We start from the raw sequence: 21,560 nt of genomic DNA, 5'->3' as shown, positions 1-21,560 counted from the left end.
TAGCAGAATAGAGGTTACCAGGGACTGGAGAAAGGGAGAAAAGGAGGGTTATTGTTTAGTTTGCATTTCTTAGAATTTTATATAAATGAAAACATAAAATATATACTTTACTCTTTTTTGTCCAACTTTTTTCACGAAGGATAATTTTCTAATATTCAGCTATGTTGTTGGTATCAACAGTTCATTCTGATTTATGGCATACTATTCCACAGTAAGCATGTACCATGATTTGTTTACATAGTCACCTTCTGATGGACATTTGGGTTATTTCAAGTTCTTGGCTAATACAAGTAAAACTGCTATGAACATTTGTGTGCAAGTCTTTGTATAGACACATGCTTTCATTTCTTGTGGGTAAATAGTTAGGTGTGGAATGGCTACTACACATAAATGTATATTTAACTTTTAAAGAAACTTCCAAACTGTTTTTCCAAAATCTCATGTAGCTGTGTATGAGAATTCCAAGTTGCTCCTCATCTTCACCACCTACACTTGGTATGGCCAATCTTTTAAATTTTAGCCTTTCTGATATGTATGTAGTAGTATTTCATTGTGGTTTTAATTTGCATTTCTATAATGACTAATGACATCAAGCATTTTCCATGTCTTTTCTATCAAGTTATGAGAGTTCTTCATATATTCTGAATACTTATCCTTTATCAAGCATGCAATCTACAAATATTTTGTCTGTGACTTGTTTTTTGTTCAGTTCTTTGCAGGCTGTCTTATTAAGAAGAACCTCAGTTCCTCATTGGCTGGAGGCTGCCCTCAGCTCCTTGCTGCTGGGCCTCTCTACAGGCAGCTCAAACATGGCAGATTGCTGCATAAAAGCAAATGAGTCAGATTGTGTGAACAAGACAAAAGCCACAGTCTTTCATAATCTAACCTTCAAAGTGATGTAACTTTTGCTGTGTCCTATTCCTTAGATGCAAGTCACCAGGTGCAGCTTATATTCAAGGGGAAAGGATAATGCAAACGTATGAGTACCAGGAGGCAGATACCATTTCAGAAACTGCATTCAGAAGATACACAGATGCCTGTCACAAATACTATCTTCAAAATTCTGTTTTCAGTACTTTAATTTTCCTGATTTTCATCTCCCTGGAATTTCTGAATGTTGCTATATATATTATTCTCCTCCTAATCTTTATTTTTCTATTTCTTTGCTTTCTAATGAAAGAGTTCAATTGAACGTTCTCACTAATTCAATGAATAGAATCCAGTCTACTACCTTACCTGTGTTTTTTATTTCAACTATTATATTTTTCACTTAATATATTTGATTATTTTATGATTCTTGTTCCATACTGGTAGTATCTTACCTCTTTAATATTTATCATGCCATCTTTAAATTACTGGTTGTCTTTTCAAGTAGTTCTGCTTCAAATGGTATTCACTTTTTCTTTTGAGGCACTTTTCAAGTATCCAACTGCTCTGACTTATGAGTCCAAATTCTCCTAGGGTATGGGTTATAACTCTGGGATGGTATACTGGGCAAGGGTCAAAGACTAGAATGTCAAGTTTTAAGATGGGGAAAGGACAAACCTTGGGACAGAGTTCTAGGTACCACAAGACCACATGTATTGTTCCCATTCAGTATCATCTCACCAAACCAAACTTTATTTCAGGGCCTTACCTTTAAAACCAGTTTAGGAAGCAGCTCTTGCAGGAGTCAGTCTCCCTAGATCACAGTCCACTAACTGATGTTTTGAAAGGGTAAAGAGTGAGTGAAAGGCCTAAGGCAGGCAGGTTATTATTCCCCACCTAGTTTCATCAGCTCCTCACTTCTCAGGGATTTTTAATATTTTTTCTGTGCTGTGCGGCTTGCAGGATCTCAGTTCCCCAACCAGGGATTGAACTTGGGGCAACGGCAGTGAAAGCACAGAATCCTAATCACTAAGCCACCAGGCAATTCCCTCTCAGGGATTTTATACTGCCCTGACATTACGGCTGTGGATACCTGAGCCTGTAGTCTGGGCTGTGGCCTCCATTTCTATAGTACAGGGGACAGCTGTGGTTTACCCTAAGGCCTGTTTCTACTACTCAACTCCATCTGTGCAGTGAGAAAGTATGGCTGAGGTCTAACAGAACTTAATTTAAGAATAGGTAGCAGGCTGGATTTGGTGCGAGGGCAGTTTGTCACCCCTGTCCAAAGGCAAAGGTAGAGTTAGGAGTGAGGATGCATAAGCAGAACTTAAACTGCTTTTCTTAACACATCCTATTATTGCCTCCACCAGTGGCCCTATCTTTCAAGTTGCAGCCACTTTCCCTCACCCTCAACAGTTGAAAAGAGTCTTGTGACTCCCCAGGGGTTTCTCAGTTTTGTTGTTGTTTTGCTATTTTTCTGGATTCCACATTCCCTTTATAGTCTAGGGAGGAAGTAGCACATGGTAATTCATCACTTTGGCAGGAATGGGAAACCAAATCAATAAGTGTTTTCTTTTGTGTTTATTTATACATTTTTGGGGCAGCAAAACTGTGTTTATTAAAAAAAGAAGTGCACTATGAACACACTTCACTGCTTCGGTTGAAGAACTCCAGCTAAATAAAAAGACCAACATTAAAAGCAGCATTAACTGGTTACTGCCTTAAATATACACTAAAAAGAATCAAATGCTACAGTGTAGGAACACAATCACCCCTATGTCAGAAATCACAACTTCTTCCAAATAAAGAATATGACCCATCGCCATATTGAATTGATATTTATTTCAGGACATGCCATGTCAAAATAAAACGAAAGAGTCAACCCTTGCCTTTAACAATAATATTGTATTATAAAAGCACTTTACAACTCCATCCCGTCTTTGAGTACAAGTTACTGGGGTATGTGGGCTAATGATTATCTGAAAGCATTTATCTATTCAGACCCATAATCCAAGTGCTCTCTGAATATTATAAGGTTGGACAATAAGTGGGGAGTGGAGGAGGAAGAGGAAAGAGAGGGGAAGGAATAAGGTTCTCCCAGTTAAGGGTTTTGTTGCAATGAGGGGATGAGGAAGTATGAAGATATTTTTGTTGTCTTTTCATCCTTATACTGTGTTAAGTAATGCTTACAACATAAATTCAGCAGGCTTTTCCTGAGCTGTAACTCAGAAATTTTCTTCTTGCAAACAATGTATTTACAAGTGTATTTATTAACTTACACAGCAATCTCACAATAACTAGTAAAGATTAAAATGGTGCACTCCTAGTATATTTGTTTGCAGTGTTTTAAGGGAAATACATATTGCCATTGTTATGAAGCTCTAAATAGACTGAATAAAACATCTAAAAATTGAAAGTAGTTTTAAAAAAGGCAAAGAAATAAATATCACCAAAGAAAAAAGATTAATTGTAGCTTAAATATAAAATTAAATCACTAGTTAATTAAGCAAACTATACAGATCTAATAAAAAGCAAAACCGGATTGAGAGAACCAACATAAAAAAATGCTGAAAAATAAGGCATAAATCTGCATAATATTAAGTTTTATTTTCATTCTCTCCTTTCCCTCTTCTATGTATGCTTTTTCAGATCTGCCTCTAGGGCTTATAAGAAAACTGTTTCCATTTTCAATTTGACCTCAATTGTCCTGGGCAAAGTATTTGCTATTCTCTTGAGGATTCTTTAGTTGGTAAGCTTTAGATATCATTGTTTCTACTGGTTACAGTAGTTTCGATCAAAGTGCCAAATTTAAACTCTTCCACTGGTTCTTCTTAGAGGAATTTGATTTCTACAGTGCCTTGCCTGCACAACATTTCAAAAAAAAGTAAGAAAGAAAGGAAGGAAGAAAGAAAAGAAGGAAAGAAAGGAAGAAAGAAAAAAGAAAACTCGAGAAATCTATTGCCTAAAAAAGTTTAGTTTTGTTTTTTAAACAAACAGAAGAACTCGATTTTGACAAATTTAAAATCCTGGAAGAAATAGCTCTTAGAAGAATTAAATATTTAAAACCTGTTCTGGAGCACTTTTACTTTTCTCTCCTGGAGTCTAACATGTGAAAGAATCATTTGTTTTGGTCAGAAATATATTTTATGTTCATTTACTTGTAAGTACTCAGTATGTTCATTAGGACTCATTCTGAAGATGCACCAGAACCCTTTCCTTATTCCAGCACTGCCTACCACGACAGTTGAGTTTTGACCTCAATTAAGGTCTAAGTAATTTATGTCAGTGCTTAAGAATAATTTTGGATATCTTGAGAGCACATGGTGTTGCTAAAACTGAAGGATAATTCCAATGGGCTTGGTCTGACTACTGCTTTGCCCCCTCTTGTTTGTTTTGACGGAGGGAGGATTGGAATAGGAAATGGGGTAAAGAACAGCAAGTAAAGCAGGGAGAGATCAAGTAGGTAGGCAAGTGCTGCTGTGAACAACTGCTCCTTAACCAAGCCACATACTGTTGAGATTTCCTTCATTTTGAAGTACATTCTCATAACATTAAAAAGGAAAAAAAAATGTTAAGAAAATGTATCTAATTTTTAAAGTTACCACTGGAATATGCTGGAATTGTTTGGCTTTTTGTAAAATATAAATAATGAAGACACTGACTTTTTTGTGCTTGTGAAGCTAATAGATCATCTCCAAGAGACAGGCAGCAATGCTGAATTGCAATACGTTATTACTGAAGGGAAAAGGTTCAAGCCAATATTCACACTGCAGTCAATGAAAGAGTAAGGGGGCCAAAGCAGTGAGCTTCTGGAGGAAAGTTGAAGATGCCATGGGGGATTAGCAGGAACAGCCTCCTTCGCTGACTGGTTGCTCCTGAGGCTTTTCCAGTTTTATGTCAATCACTGAAACAAAAGCTAAGGAACTATAAATGGGAAAGTACAATTCCAGTTCTGCTGAACATCGACAATTCTGCTAAGACCCCCTTCCATTCCTATTTGGCTTCAGAGACTACTCAGCCACTATTTTCTATATACCTCGCTCACCATATAAGGTGCTCATATGGAATAAACTTGCTTATATCTTCTATATGCAGCAAGGTTCAGAATAAGGTTAATTCCTACTCATGGAAATCTATCCTAAGGAAATTATTCTACAGGAGTAAGAAATCATATAAAGAAGATGTTCCTTAAAAAATTATCTATAATAAAAATCTGAAAATAGCCTATAAGAGAGTTCCACAACAGGGGGAGAATTTAATAAATAATGGGGCTTCAACTCTATAGATCACATTATGCTGCTAAAATAAAGGCTTAGAAAACAAAAAACATTCAGAAGTGGGAAGAGCTGAATACAAAGTGCTATGAATTCTATGGCTTAATAAAACGGTCTGCATATGGAAAAAGACTAGAAGGTAAATATGAGACAAACAAGGAATATATCAAAATTCTTTTAAATAACTAATATTACATGTGCTTCATTCTGTCCCATTTTTGAAAGCAGAGGCCACGATAAAGCTCCAAACTTAGTTATCTCCTGCCTATGCCAAGTAGACAGTTCATATGATAGAAAAAGCAGGGGAAGGAAATATGATATATATTGTGGGGAAAAAGCCCAGAGCCAAGGGATGTCAAAATTAAGAAGCAGGAGGGTGGGATGTTAAGAGTTTCTTGCTCATTAGACATCAAGCAAGCAAACAAACACAAACCCTCTCACCAATTAATCGTAGTGAGCAGCAGCCTGCAAAGAATGCAATTGGATAACCAGATCTCATTTGTTATAGAAAATTTTTTTGCTCCTAAACCATCAATTCTTGGCTGTAAAAGGCAATGGCAAAATATTCCTAAGCCAACCAAGTGGGGCTCTAAAGACTTGTAGTAACAATAAAATTTCCTGATGAAACAGAAAGGATACTGTCTTCTCTGCTTCTGTCCTGTGTGCTTTCCATTCCAGGTAGAGCTGCTGCAACACGTCGGAAGAGCTGTGGAAAAAGAGACGTGATAATTGGGAGGGAAAATTTAGCAAAAGGTATCAAGTAAAGGGATGACCACTGGATGGTTGAGTTAAAGGATATGGCTTCTGGGTTATTCCTTAGACCTTAGCACAATGAAAGCACATTAAAATGTCTATTTATTCTAAAAATGAATATCATGTGAAAACCAGCATGTCAAATACAAAGAGGATCCTTGCTTTCCAACGGGTGAGATTAGACATGAACAAACAGCTAAGAACTAAGCAGCAAAAATACCATTTGAGTCATAAAAACAAACTACTACAGGAACTCAGAGTAAGGACAGAATGTTCATTTAGTTACACTGTATAGTGGCATTCCTATCTTTTTAATGAGTTAGGTTCTAAAGTTAGTGTACATATGGAGAAAGTCAATCTAGTCAAAATTGCCCTTGATAACTCCTTAGGAAATCACTATGTTAGAAAGCACCATACCACACTCAATCCTTGTGAGATGTTCACTTTGAGAGGCATGTGGAAACAGAAACTGACTGAAGGAACAACAGATTCATACTCTCTACTTCATGTCCAATCCTAGCTATCCACTTACTGGGAAAAATGGCAGGTAAAACTGCAGATTATTTCAATCATTTCTTTTTGTTAGGCATGCAGTGTAAAATTCCTATAAATTAAAATGCACATATGATGTTAACTACCTTATACTAAGTACCTGCTTACCTGAGGCACTGTCTGAAGTTCTCCAGGGACACAAAAATGAACAAGATGTGCTTTTTAGATTCAAGGAGCTCACAGTTTTGCAAAGGAGATAGACTTAAACCATTCCTTGTGTTACAATGCAATGAGTGCTATGAACTAAGGAAGTAGAAAATGATATGACAATACAGATGTAAGAAGGCCCTACTCAAGAGGCCGAGTAAAATCCTCAGGCAATGACATTTGAGTTGGGATTTAAAGGCAGTTTTAAAGATTTCACATGGTTGAAAAACATACCATACAAAGCACTCAGAGTTTAAGCACTCCATAAATGTTGCTGAATTAAAATGAGAAGAAACAGAAAGAAGGCCAAAGATAAAAGAATGGAACTATATGTAATCTGTCTAGGGAAAGAAGTATAGAAAAGGAGCAAATTTTTATCTGTAGGCAATAAGTATGATGTGGTAGGATTAAGGAAGACCTGAATAAAAGTATAATTGCCTTGGTTCTGTAACGTTTAGTAGCATTTAGAGATGTGCCAAAGTTAGGCATTAGCCTCAATATTCAACCAAAATCAGCTATTAAGACTTAAAATTGCAGAATGCTTACTTGAACATCAGAAACTGTGCATGATCAAAGATCATGTGGTTGTGTAAATTACCATCAATCAAATCAATGTAACATTAATTGTATAAAGGTGGGTCCATTTGGATTAATATATGAATACTCATTTTCAAATACAGATCAGCACTCTAGATCTAGATACAAGAATAAATGCTGCAATAATTAATGTCTGTGAAAGCTGTTAATTTTATGAACAAAAATAACTTAAAATTTACAAAGGCAAAATGAACACAGAAATAGGTTAATATAGTGCATTAGATAACTTTAGGAAGAATATTATGCCCTTTCGAAACTAGCAAGCGTCTATAATTAATTAATGCATGCAAAGTTGGACAATAATTCTAATTTTTGAAGTTTTTATATAATAGTATTAGATAATGAATTAAAAGCAGAATGTCAACTTTGTCAGCTCAAAACTTTATGCATCAGGAAAAGTCTAACACCCATTAAAAATCACTTTTCATCCAGAGATAAAGAATATAGAGTATGAAGGAAAAACATATTTTATAGACAATAAGAAAGCCTGAAAAAAAATGTGTTCCCCCTCCAACATCAACTGAAAACAACCATCTCTTTAGTACTGCAAACCAGCAATGAGTACAGTGACTACTGGAATAATCTAGCAGCTGACAATGTGGCACTAAACCAAATCTTGTATCCCAGAAATTCGTTCTATAATGGTGATATTCAGTTTTGGCTGCAATGATTTTCAAGAATGGTTAGGTAGTCCAGACCGACTGGAGCACACAATATTGAAAAGGATTAGAATGAAGCTACATATATATATTGAAAGCAAGACTAAGAAAGACCTGCAAAGAATATGGACTTCATCTGGCAAAGGAAGGCACTAAAAAAAGCAGTGTGCATAAAGACTTCTTTCAATAATTCCAGTGTATTACTATGACTACAAAGACATACAAATCACATATTGAAAGCAAAAGATATTAAGGTGAGATGGCTAAAACCTAAAAGGTGAAGTGTTTACATTCTGGGTAGGCCACTTATGTGACAGGCCATCTTTCTGTTTTTCAATTTTCTCACCTGTAAAATGGGCTTAAGACAACAGTACACTTAACTGACTAGATTACTGTGAAAATTAAGGGAAATCATTATGTAAACTGCTTAGGGCTGATCTTCTACATAGAAACTCTTTCATATACAGTAGCTCTCTTCCTATCAGAATTGAGTATCACTCACAATAACCCATGGTCCTGTGGGCTAAGGGAACAGAATGTTTTGAAATTCTGCAAGAATTCTAGGACTACAGCAAAGTACCAATAGGCAAAAAATCCTGCTTTAAGAAACTATGTAAAACTGACAGGAAAAATGTGGGGGGGTTGGGAGAGATCATCTGAAAATATTAAAGCAGAAGTGAAATGTTCTTACTTAGGAAAATCCAGAAATCTTCCCCAAGATCTCATAGCTTGCTCGGACATGAAATATTCATTAAACTGCCTACCTGTTCAAGATACATAATCTTTCTGGCTTCTAAGAATATTTTATTATGGGCTAGCTTAGAAATTGAAAATTTTTTTTCGTGGGGGAGGCATAGGGAAGGTCTGTTTACCTTCTGTGAAAATGGAATGAGGTTTACAAGTTTTGAGGCTTTTTAAAAAATTAAAGTAAGTTCTAGTTAGTGAAAAGTACATAACTAATGAGGTCTTTCAGGGAGGGTATTGTTAGAGTTACACCCATCTACCTATTCTCATAATATAACATAGGAATATCCTCCCCTGCTCCCAGCTCAATCTGTCTAGCTGATAGACCCTTCAGGATCCATTCCCTGATAACTCTGAGAAAAACCTCCCTAACCCATTCCCAGATTTCTTCAATCCCATCATCTTCCAATCTAATTAAACACTTCTATATATTCCAAGAGCACCCTGCATTTCTTCTTCTTTTTTTAATATATTTATTTATTTGTTTGTTTATTTATTTATTTATGGCTGCATTGGGTCTTCGTTGCTGCGTACGGGCTTTCTCTAGTTGCAGCGAGCAGGGGTTACTCTTCCTTGCAGTGCACGGGCTTCTCATCACGGTGGCTTCTCTTGTAGCAGAGCACAGGCTCCAGGAGCGGGGGCTTCAGTAGTTGTGGCATGTGGGCTCAGAAGTTGTGGCTCACAGGCTCTAGAGCGCAGGCTCAGTAGTTGTGGCACACGGGCTTTGCTGCTCTGTGGCATGTGGGATCTTCCTGGATCAGGGCTCGAACCAATGTCCCCTGCACTGGCAGGCAGATTCTTAACCACTGCGCCACCAGGGAAGTCCCCTGCATTTCTTCTTTCAGAGCTTTTATTACACTGATTATAATGGTCTATTTACCTCCCAGTCTTTCCCTCTAGACTTTAACCACTGGAGGACAAGGCTCATATTTCATCTTTGTTATCCTAGTACCTGACATGCAGTAGATATTCTTTAAAATGTTAGTTTTAAGAATGGCTAATGCGTGTGAAAACACATCAGAAAGCACACAGTGCAGTACAAGTAGTTGATTAGTGCCTTTATCCACTGGCTTTTTTGAGTTCACTTCCGTCTGAATTCTCAGATAATTCTTAATTTTTTTTTGGCCGTGCTGCACAGTATATGGGATCTTAGTTCTCCAAAAAGGGATCAAACCTCGCCCCCTACATTGGAAGCATGGAGTCTTAACCACTGGACTTAGGGTCCAGGGAATTATCTAGGGAAGTCCCTCAGATAATTCTTTAGGCATGACTATCCATAATACTATTTAGCAGATGATCACAGATTTGAGAAAGCCTGTTTTTTAAAATCAAGTAAAAGAAAAATTATCAATACTTATGCCCACTGACTCCTCCCGACCCCAGAAAAAAGGAAACAAAAGAAATCAATGTACTCAGTTTCTTGTAGAAAAAGGAATCATAAAAGGAATTTTAAATTTATATGCAGAGTGACAGTGAAGGAAAATGCTGATAAACTTCAACTAGATGGAAAAACAAATGCCACTGAATCTCTCCAATCAAATATGAAAAAGGATTTTTTAAAAACAAAGATTCAATTAACACAAGCAAATATAATGGGAGGAAATGACAATTAAGAGGGACCAGAACAGGGACTTCCCTGTTGGCGCAGTAGTTAAGAATCCGCCTGCCAGTTCAGAGCACACGGGTTCGATACCTGGTCAGGGAAGATCCCACATGCTGAAGAGCAACTAAGCCCATGCACCACAACTACTGAGTCTGCGCTCTAGAGCCCGTGAGCCAAAAAAAAAACTACTGAGCGCGCGTGCCACAACTACTGAAGCCCGTGCGCCTAGAGCCCGTGCTCTGCAACGAGAAGCCACTGCAATGAAAAGCCCGCGCACCACAACTAAGAGTAGCCCTGCTCACCACAACTAGAGAAAGTCTGCGTGCAGCAACGAAGACCCAATGCAGCCAAAAAATAAAATAAATACATAAATTAATTTTTAAAAAAAGAGGGACCAGAACATTAACTGGTAGATCTGAGAAATATACATTTTTTTTTTTTTTTTTTTGGCCACAGTGCGTGGCTTGTGGGATCTTAGTTCCCCGACCAGGAATCTAACCCGTGCCTCCTGGAAGTGCAGAGTCCTAACCACTGGACGGCCAGGGGATTCCCCAGAGAACTATACACTCAAAGAAAGCAACAGGCCTCCATTATCTACAAAATTAAATATATTCAACACAGAAGAGTAAATAGGTTAACATGACCCCATAGGTCCCCCCACTCTTTTATTTTTACCTTTGAGAATAATTAGAACTAAATACTTCAGGAAAGCTTTCTTGAAAGGTTATGTGTGAAGTCCTTCCTTCAAGACCAGTTCTCAACACCTATAGTGCATCGGAATTACCTAGGAAACTTAAAACAAGCAAAACACCAGATGCTTGGGTACCACCCCCAAAGACAGATTCAACTAGTGTGGGTGGGGCTAGGTCCTTAGTACGTTTCATTTAAAGTTCTCCAGATGAGGGGCTTCCCTGGTGGTCCAGTGGTTAAGATTCCGGGCTTCCCTGGTGGCGCAGTGGTTGAGAGTCCGCCTGCCGATGCAGGGGACACGGGTTCGTGCCCCGGTCTGGGAAGATCCCACATGCCGCGGAGCGGCTGGGCCTGTGAGCCATGGCCGCTGAGCCTGCGCGTCCGGAGCACACCGCAACGGGAGAGGCCACAACGGTGAGAGGCCCGCGTACCGCAAAAAAAAAAAAAAAAAAAAAAGATTCCATGCTTCCACTGCAGGGGGCACAGGTCTGATCCCTGGTCGGGGAACTAAGATCCCTCAAGACCCGCGGCGTGGCTAAAAACAACAAAACCCCCCAAAATCTCCAGATGATTCTAATGTGCTGTGAGGGTGCTGTAAGGCCAATGCTGTAACAATAATCTGTAAGGAGAGTGAAGTAATCAATCAAATTAAGTAGGCAAGAAAAAAGGTAATACTGAGTGCTTAACTTTACAGATTTTCTCATCATAATCCTTGCAGTAACTTGTGAGGAAGGTATTGATATCCCCATTTTATAGAAATCTAAGGCTAAAGAGAGTATTTGCCATCCACCAAATGAATAGCAGAGCCAAGATTCTAAAATTCATATTTTTCCTACTACCTTATGTTGCCTAGTATAAATGGAAGTTCTTTCTATATGGAAAGCACTGTGGAAAGGGCTGTGTGAAGAAACAGCTAACAATCTTGGGAAGAGGAATTTGCTTTGTGAAACACTATTATTATATACAAAAATCACAGACATAAAAATTTAATCAATGTATTTGAAAAATCCGGTGCTACCTCAAAATATTTCAATTAAATTATTGGGTTGGCCAAAGGTTTGTTCGTTTTCTTCTGTAAGATGGCTCTGGTAGAGCTCAGTTGTCTTTAACTTCATTCGAAATAATTTTGTTAGACTGTATATGACAGCTGTTATATCAGCATGAATTTAAAAAAAGACATCAAAATTGGTGAATTTTTGTGTAGTCATTTTAATATTGAAGATGGAAGGAAAAGAGCAATATTTTTGGCATGTTATGCTTTATTATTTCAAGAAAGGTAAAAATGCAACTGAAACACAAAAAAAGATTTGTGCAGTGTATGGAGAAGGTGCTGTGACTGATCAAACATGTCAAAACTGGTTTGCGAAGTTTCGTGATGGAGATTTCTCCCTGGATGATGCTCCATGGTCGGGTAGACCAGTTGAAGTTGATAGCAATCAAATCGAGACACTAATTGAGAACAATCAATGTTACACCATGCAGGAGAGAGCCAACATACTGAAAATATCCAATTAAAGCACTGAAAATCATCTGCACCAGCTTGGTTATGTTCATCCCTTTGATGTTTGGGTTACACATAAGTTAAGCAAAAAAAAACCTTCTTGACCGTATTTCTGCATGCAATTCTCTAGTGAAATGTAATGAAAACATTCCGTTTTTAAAATAAATTGTGACAGGCGATGAAAAGTGGATACTGTACAATAATGTGGAAAGGAAGAGATCATGGGGCAAGTGAAATAAACCACCACCAACCACACCAAAGGCTGGTCTTCATCCAAAGAAGGTGATGTTGTGTACATGGTGGGATTGGGAGTCCTCTATTATGAGCTCCTTCCGGAAAACCAAATGATTAATTCCAACGAGTACTGCTCCCAATTAGACCAACTGAAAGCAGCACTCGACGAAAAGTGTCCAGAATTAGTCAAGAGAAAACACATAATCTTCCATCAGGATAATGCAAGACCACATGTTTCTTTAATGACCAGACAAAAACTCTTACAGCTCGGCTGGGAAGTTCGGATTCATCCGCCGTATTTACCAGACACTGCACCTTCAGATTTCTATTTATTTTGGTCTTTCCAGAATTCTCTTAATGGAAAAAAAATCCCTGGAAGACTGTAAAAGGCACCGGGAACAGTTCTTTGCTCAAAAAGATAAAAAGTTTTGGGAAAACAGAATAATGAAGTTGCCTGAAAAATGGCAGAAGGTAGTGGAACAAAACGGTGAATACTTTGTTCAATAAAGTTCTTGGTGAAAATGAAAAATGTGTCTTTTATTTTTACTTAACAACCAAAGGCACTTTTGGCCAACCCAATAAAAGAATCAATGTCACTAACTTATACTAAACTTAGGACATCCCAAAATAGGCCAAGAAAATGCTTTACAAAAGCCAAGTTCTATCCTTACATAAATATATGTAAGACAGGAAGGAAAAAACTCTAGGGGTTTAAGTTGTTTTAAATAATCATTAAAGGAAAATCCATATTTTAAATGCCAATGATATGCTAAAAGAGGCTTCTGCTATATTAGAAATGACAGAGGACTAACTATGGGGCCAGTACAGTTGGTAATGTTTTTTTTTAAATCCTCTCACTTGGATTAACAGAATATCCACTTCCTATAGGCATTCTGGGGCATCCTTCTCAGGATGCTTACCAGAATATTTTCTTTTCCTGGAAAAATGGTATCAATTCCACTCTAACCTCCAGGTGTATGGTATTTTACTTGTAATTTCTAGGGAGAAATGGCATATTTAAGTTGCAGTGACAGCTACAGGAATTAACTCTGGGGATGATGACAAGCTGAATATTTTGGGCTATGATTTTAGGTATTTAATTTAAAGGGGTAAAATGAAGATTTCAAAGTAAAATAATTGTTGCTACCAGTTCTTACCTTTATTATAAGATTAACTAAGTACTTTATAAGCAAGAGGATATTCCATTCTTCAAAGAGTAAGCTAAGTTAATCAGTTCCATCAACATACAGAAAATTTTCCTTTATGAAAGTAATCTTTGTACTGTAAGGGCAGGGAGTGTTTTATACACCACAATTCTCATATGATGAGTGCTCAGTATTTGTTAACTTTGATTTTTTTTTTTTTTTTTTTTGCGGTACTCGGGCCCCTCACTGCTGTGGCCTCTCCCGCCGCGGAGCACAGGCTCCGGACGCGCAGGCTCAGCGGCCGTGGCTCACGGGCCTAGCTGCTCCGCGGCATGCGGGATCCTCCCGGACCAGGGCAGGAACTCGTGTCCCCTGCATCAGCAGGCGGACTCCCTACCACCGTGCCACCAGGGAAGCCCCTAACTTTGATTTTTTGCTAGATCTCTACTTTAATTTTGGTAGCCTAGCATTTCTTAAATGAAAGGTTATTTTATTACTGTTTTTTTCTTTTTTTTTTCCAATCAGCTCTTAATGGATCTTTTTGCTTTCCACACGTACCACCCTTACCCTTTTACAGTCTATTTTTCACAGAGCAGCCAGTGATTTCTTTTAAATCCTAAATCAGAACATGTCAAATCTCTGATTAAAACCTTCCAACAGCTTCCTATCTTACTCAGAATAAAAGCCTAGAGCCTAAATCGTTGCTACAGCCTACATGGACTTAGACCTCTGTCCCCTAGAACGATCCCTCTGTAAGCTTATTTCCTAACACCTGCCCCTCTCCCTCACTCCACTCTAACTGAACCAGCCGTACTATTCCTTAAACATGCCAAGTACCTTTGAACTTGTTGTTGCACTTGATGCTTGGAATGTTCTTCCCTAGATACATAAACAACTTACTTCCTCAATTCCTTTAGATCTCTGTTCAAATATCACCTTATCAGAAAGGCTTTTCCTGATTACCTTTTACAAAACATCAATATCTTAACCCTTTCACCAGTACTCTTTATCTCCCTGACCTTACTTTTACTTTTCTCCACAGCAGTTATAACCTCATGAAGTATTATATTTTCATTTATGGCCTAATTTTCCATACTAGAATGTAAACTTCATAATGGTATGGACTTAGGATATTTTGCTCACTATTGTATATCCACTGTCTATAACGTAACAGAACTAGGCAGGTAGGAGGTGATCAACAAACATCTGATGAGTGAATTGACTTAATAAGAGCATGGTCAGGGACTTCCCTGGTGGTCCAGTGGGAAAGAATCTGTCTTACAATGCAGGGGATGTGGGTTCGATCCCAGGTCAGGAAACTAAGATCCCATATACCGCGGGGCAACTAAAGCCTGCGTGCCACAAATACTGAGCGTGCATGCCTCAACTAGAGCCTGCGTGCCTTAAACTACAGAGCCCATGCACCCTGGAGCCTGTGCGCCACAACTGGGAAGAGAAAACCCGCATGCCACAACTAGACAGAGGCCTGCGTGCCACAACGAAAAATCCTGCGTGCCTCAACGAAGACCCCGCGTGCTGCAACTAAGATCTCGGGTCTTAGTTACTCATTAAATAAATGAGTAAATAAGTAAATAATAAATCTTTAAAAAATAAAATTAAAAAAGAGCGTGGTCAATATAATAATTTCTCATTCAGTTCATGCTCACCATGTATATGGCTTCCTGACATTTAGTGATATTAAAGTCCTACTGTGTTAGGGATATAAAGCACAAAAGGATAAATTAGGGGTATAGATAAACATTACATATTGTATGTAAAGTGCCTGGTAGGAAGACAGCAAAGAAATATCTTAAAGTTAATATTTATGACATAATATTTATACATTGCATAGTAGGTAGTCTTGTATTATATGTTAATTTCTCTTCTTCCTTGGAGTATCATCTTATCTATACAAATCAAATATACACCTCAAGGGTTTAGCTCTTTTTTTGTGGCTTTTTAAAAAAATAAATAATCTTTATTATTATTATTTTTAAATATTTATTTATTTGGTTGCATGGGGTCTTAGTTGCGGCAGGCAGGCTCCTTAGTTGTGGCTGGTCAGCTCCTTATTTGTGGCTTGCAGGCTCCTTATTTGTGGCATGCGAGCTCCTTAGTCGAGGCATGTGAACTCTTGGTTGCGGCACACATGTGGGATCTAGTTCCCTGACCAGGGATCGAACCCAGGCCTCCCGCACTGGGAGCAGAGAGTCTTATCCACTGCGCCACCAGGGAAGTCCCTTTTGCGGCATTTTTAAACAAAGCCTTCCTTGATCATCCTAACTGTATATGATCTTCTTCATTTCTGCAACAAATATACCTCCTTGTGCCAGCATTCATTTTACATCTCAGTAATTACTGTGGATCTTACTATCTTGTAGCATTTGCTATGCATTTATCATGTACTACCTACCTTTCACTGCATAGCTTTCATGAGAATGTAATTCTTCTCTTCAACTATAAGTTTTTTTTGAAGTCAAGAACCATATTTTACATAACTTTATGCTCTCCAAAGAACCTACAGTGGTCCTACATATTGTAGGCACTTGATACAGGTGGAATAAGGTATGTGATAAAGTATAAGAGTAAGACCTGCTATGAGCCAAGAACTGTGGTTGACATGGGATTCAGTGGTGTAGGAAAGACACCATTCCTACCAATGCTTAAAATAAATATGTTTTCTCAGCAGGTATAAAATAATTTTCATTCACGCGCGTGCACATACACACACGACTCCACTGTGAATGGTACACAAGTTTTCACTGACTTGTTAGTGCTGATGCCCATCAGCTACCATTAATTTCTCACAAAGTCCTCCCTTCTCTTTCAAACGAAACTTTTTCTTCTGATAAGCACAGATGAGTCTAGAAGTTACAGATCAAGGAGTGTTTCAGTTCCTATTCCATTTTCCAGTACTGTAAAATTAGAGAATATAATAAGGAGGGTGACACCCACACACTAAATACTTCATTAAAAGAATGTACTAATTCTCAGATGAAAAATGAGGTGGAGCCTTAAATAATCACCTTATCATTACAATTTCCTTCAGCAATTTAAACACCAGACAACTTTCATAAAGAAAGCAATATTATTGCTTTTTTAAAAACAAATTTAGAAAAATAAAGGGTAAATTTTTCTTAGGCTGTCTTTTTATGAAATATTGAAAGGATAAAAATCACTATTTAAATATCCTATATACTACAAGTGATCATGTTAGATTATTATTATATATTCTAGTTCTAACCCTGATAGTTTTAATTTAAAAACTACAAAATATTCTTTAAGACAGAAACAAGATATTAGGGTTAAATGCTTAAACCAGACTAAAGGGCAAAAGGTTTTAAGCAAAGAACATCTTTAAATAAGAAGAAAAAGTAGCCATATTGGGTAGGAATAAATTTGTTTTATTTTAAGCCAAAGTTCTCAGGCATTAAGGTCCAATTACTTGAACCATGGTTAGACATTAAATGATGCATTAGTGAAATCTCTCCTAGAATTGTTTAAGAAGGAAAAAGAGCAATAGAGAAAGCCCATTTTAAGCTTTTATTATATATATTATAATCTAGTACATGAGTGAGTGGGGAGGAGGAATCCAATTAGCAGAAAATTAAAAAGACATTACTGTACATGTAAAGTACAACTAGATGGTACCTTCGGTACTGATATACATGTCTTATATACAGAAAGACTTCTGTGTACCTCTTGGTGAACAGCCATGATTTTGTCAAATAAAATAAGTACAATGCACAATCATCAAAAGTAACTGCATTTTGCAAACACATGGCTGAACAAACATACACAATGCTTACTTAACAGCTCGTAAGACTGTGACTCTCAATGTTTTCCAAGAGTGTGACTGGACTGTAAATTTTACCTGGTAAATTTTTGAATACCAGCACCATTTCTGAATTATGACCGACCTACAATAAAAACTCAGAAGGAATTTGAGATTATTTCTTCATAGTCACTTCTGTTGATATGTGTTACCCACTGACCAAATAATTTAATTCAAAAACCTACTTACATTAACCTTAGATAAGCAATAACATACAGAATTCAGGAATTCTGTATGGAATTGTGGAACAAACTGGTCTTCTATATTAAATAAAACTAAGTATGTACATGCTAAATAGTCTCAGTTATTTCATTTATCAGATATTTTAATTTTTACCCCATAATTTCAATACAGACTCCAGTTTTGGTAACAGCAGAGTAGCTTATATAGGACTAACTCTCTTGCAGATAGCATTTACTAACTGTGGACAACAACTATTTGAAGGCTCTCAAGAGCAACAAAAAGCAGATACAAACTAGGAGGAATTCACACTAGAAGGGAACCCACACTCACTGGGTGAGAGTCACCTTTATACAGGTTTTCCCAAGAGCCAATCCTAGTTTGAACAATATGGGGTGGTCAGAACTCAAGCAGAAAACTAGAGTTTTACAGGTTTGAGGTGTCAACTGACTACCAGAGTGGCTGTATTAAGGAAGAAAATAACAAAAAGGAGGGAGCCAAGAGTAGGAGCCCTAATATCTACACATAAAATTCCTGCAAATCATCAGTTAACTCTTTAACGGTACATATGTACGAGAGATTCCAAGGAGCTCATCTGAAAGCAGAAGGCTGAAAGAAACGAGCAGAGATTTCAGTTACTGCCTGCTCCAGGGATACAGTTTAGAGTTTCAATCCCACCAAGATAGAAAAGCTTGATAAACATCTCAGGCTTTCTATAGATCCACCCAAACAATGCATAACTTCAAGACTCCACAAGTTCATGGTGATCAGCCAGCAATATAACAACCTGCTATAATACAACCCAGAATTTAGCAGAGAGAAATAACAGAAACCAGAGTTTCTATGCACACACAATGCCAACCATACAACCCAAAATTACTAGATACACATAAAAAAACAAAACAAAACAAAAAACACAGAAAAATCTAACCTAGAGGCAAGAGAAAAAGTAAATAGCCAATAGAAATAGACTCTGAATTGACCCAGATGTTGGAATTAGCAGACAAGAATTTCAAAGCAATTACTATAAATATGTTCAAGAACTCGAAGGTAACAATGACCATAATGATTGAACAGATGGGGAATTCCAACAGAGAAATGGAAGTTTTAAGAAATAAATGAAAAAATGTAGGACTGAATTACAATATCTGAAATAATAAATTTACTGGATGGACTTAACAGTTTAAATATGGCAGAAAAAGGATCAGTGAACTTGAAGACACATCAATAATAATACCTAATCTGAAAAAAAAAAAGAGGGAAAAAATATCAAAATCAATGAGCAAAAGCCTCAGTAACCAGGGGGCGTGGGTAATATCAAGCCATCTAACAGATGTGCCACTGGTATTCCAGGAGAGAAAAGAAGAAAATGGGGCAGAAAAAATACTTTAAAACAACACATTACAGGGACTTCCCTGGTGGAGCAGTAGTTAAGAATCTGCCTGTCAATGCAGGGGACATGGGTTTGAGCCCTGGTCCAGGAAGATCGCACATGCCACGGAGCAACTAAGCCCGTGCGCCACAACTACCGAGCCTGCGCTTTAGAGCCCGCGACCCACAACTACTGAGCCTGCGTGCCACAGCTACTGAAGCCTGTGAGCTTAGAGCCTGTGCTCTGCAACAAGAGAAGCCACCGTGATGAGATGTCCATGCACCACAACAAAGATTAGCCCCCACTTGCCACAACTAGAGAAAGCCCATGCACAACGAAGACCCAACGCAGCCAAAAATAAATAAATAAATTTATTTTAAAAAACCACAAAAAAACAAAAAACCACAACACATTACAAACAGAGAATGATATAAATTAGAGTTCCCTTCTCATTAAAATCAATGGAAGCCAGAAGACAATCGAAAGGCATCTTTAAAGTATTGGAAGAAAAAAATCTGTCAACCCCAAATTCAAAAACTAGCAAAATGTTCTTCAAGATTATTCTTCAAATGGCCTTATGGAGTATGTGAAAGCAGAGAGAATTTATCACCAGGATACCCCTATAAGAAACAGTAAAGAAAGTTATTTTGGCTAAAGAAAAATACCAGGTGAAACTCAGATCTATAATTAGGAATGAAGAGCACTGGAAATGATAAATATATGGATAAATAGAAAATATTATCTTTTTTCTTCTCTTAGTTACTGTTTAAAGGAAAAATTTAAATGTTTATTATGGAGGTTTATAATATATGTAAATATAAAATGTGACAATAACACGAAGGACAGTGTGCATAATTTCACATGAAATGGTAAAATATTAACGCTAGCTTAACCCCTAAGCATCCACTAAAAAGGTTATGAAAAAATTTAGCTAAAGATCAAAAGAGGAATTAAAACACAATATAAAAATATTTGATAAAAACAAAAATGAAAGAGGGACAAGCAGAAAACAAAGAACAAATGGTAGACATAAGTCCTACTACATTAAATCTAAATAAACCAAACACTCCAATTAAAAGGCAGAGATTTTCAGACTGGAGAAAAAAAAAGGGAGGTCCAACCGTATGCCATCTACAAGAGACCCACTTTACAAAGAAAAAGATATACCAAATGAACAATAAGCAATTAGAGAGCTGGTGCGGCCATATTAAGATCAGATAAAGAAAAGGAATATTATTAGAGATAAAGAGCAGTATTTCTTAACATTAAAAAAGTCAACACATTAGGAGGACAGTTAACAATGCTAATATATATGCACCCCAAAACAGAACTTCAAAACACATGAAGTAAAAGCTGACAGAACTAGGGAATTCCCTGGCGACCAGTGGTTAGGACTCCGTGCTCTCACTGCCAAGGCCCTGGGTTCAATCCCTGGTCCGGGAACTAAAATCCCACATGGCGAAGGAAAAAAAGAAGAAAGCTGACTGAACTATATACAAAACACATGATACAAATATTGCTGTTGTAGATTTTAATAGCCCCTTCTCACTACCCTCCAAAATTACTAAGGCTATCTAAGATTTGAACAAGCCTATTAACTGTGCTATCTAAGATTTGGCCTCATTTATATTATTTATGGAACGCTGTATCTGACAAGTGCAGAAAGACATTCTTTTCCAGTGTACATGGAACATTCACCAAGACAGGCCACATGTTAGGCCATAAAACAAGTCTCAATAAATTACAAATGACTAAAATGTTACAGAGTATATTCTCTGATCACAACAGAATTAAATTAGAAGCCATAACAATAAAATATCTAGAAATGTCCCAAATATTTGGAAATTAAACAACATATTTCTATATCTTCATTAGTGTGGTCATTATATTTATATATACTTTTAACAAAATTCATCTAATTGTAAACTCAAGATGTGTGCATTTCACTATACATAAATGTTTATCTCAATAAACTAATGGAAAAAAAAGTTCAATAAAAGTATAGCTGAATTAAAAGAAACTCAACGTATCTATACCTAAGTTGCAGTCAAAATACTGAATGAAGGACAATTCCCCATGTAACCTAGATTCTCTAAGCTTGTTCAGTCCAGCTTAGAAAATTCTTAAGACAGACTCAAGCTCATTAAATAAATACAGTATATTATTCTTTCATTCAATGAACGTTTACTGAGTTCAGTCTAATGGGAGGCAGAATTGACAAAAAACTTCAATATTAAAAGTAAAAAAGGGTGCTACTACAACAGATAGGAAAAGCACTTAATCTAAATTTGATTATGTTTAAACTGAGTTTTTAATTACAAATAGCAGATGGAAGAAATAGTGTTTTAGAAAGAAGGACAATCACATACAATGGAAATGTGAGAACACAGTAAACTTGGGGCACTTT

General features: G+C 37.1%; 1 protein-coding gene across 2 annotated transcripts in view; it reads right to left on the bottom strand.

Annotated features, from left to right (window-relative positions):
- Positions 1-2,689: 2,689 nt before the first annotated feature.
- The window catches only part of RAB6A (RAB6A, member RAS oncogene family), an 83,858-nt gene continuing 64,987 nt past the window's right edge, over positions 2,690-21,560 (bottom strand). For both annotated transcript variants that reach the window (XM_060104342.1, XM_060104341.1), the window contains exons 7-8: positions 5,781-5,847; positions 2,690-4,771 (exon numbers count right to left, since the gene is read on the bottom strand). In XM_060104342.1, coding sequence (XP_059960325.1) covers positions 4,707-4,771; positions 5,781-5,847 — 132 coding nt within the window. In that variant the 3' untranslated portion in view covers positions 2,690-4,706. The remainder of the gene's footprint in view (positions 4,772-5,780; positions 5,848-21,560) is intronic.

This window comes from Mesoplodon densirostris, chromosome 7 (assembly GCF_025265405.1).
Source record: "Mesoplodon densirostris isolate mMesDen1 chromosome 7, mMesDen1 primary haplotype, whole genome shotgun sequence".
NCBI classification, from domain to species: Eukaryota; Metazoa; Chordata; class Mammalia; order Artiodactyla; family Ziphiidae; genus Mesoplodon; species Mesoplodon densirostris.
The sequence above is the reverse complement of the archived record's forward strand: the minus strand, read 5'-3'. Positions and strand labels throughout refer to the sequence as shown.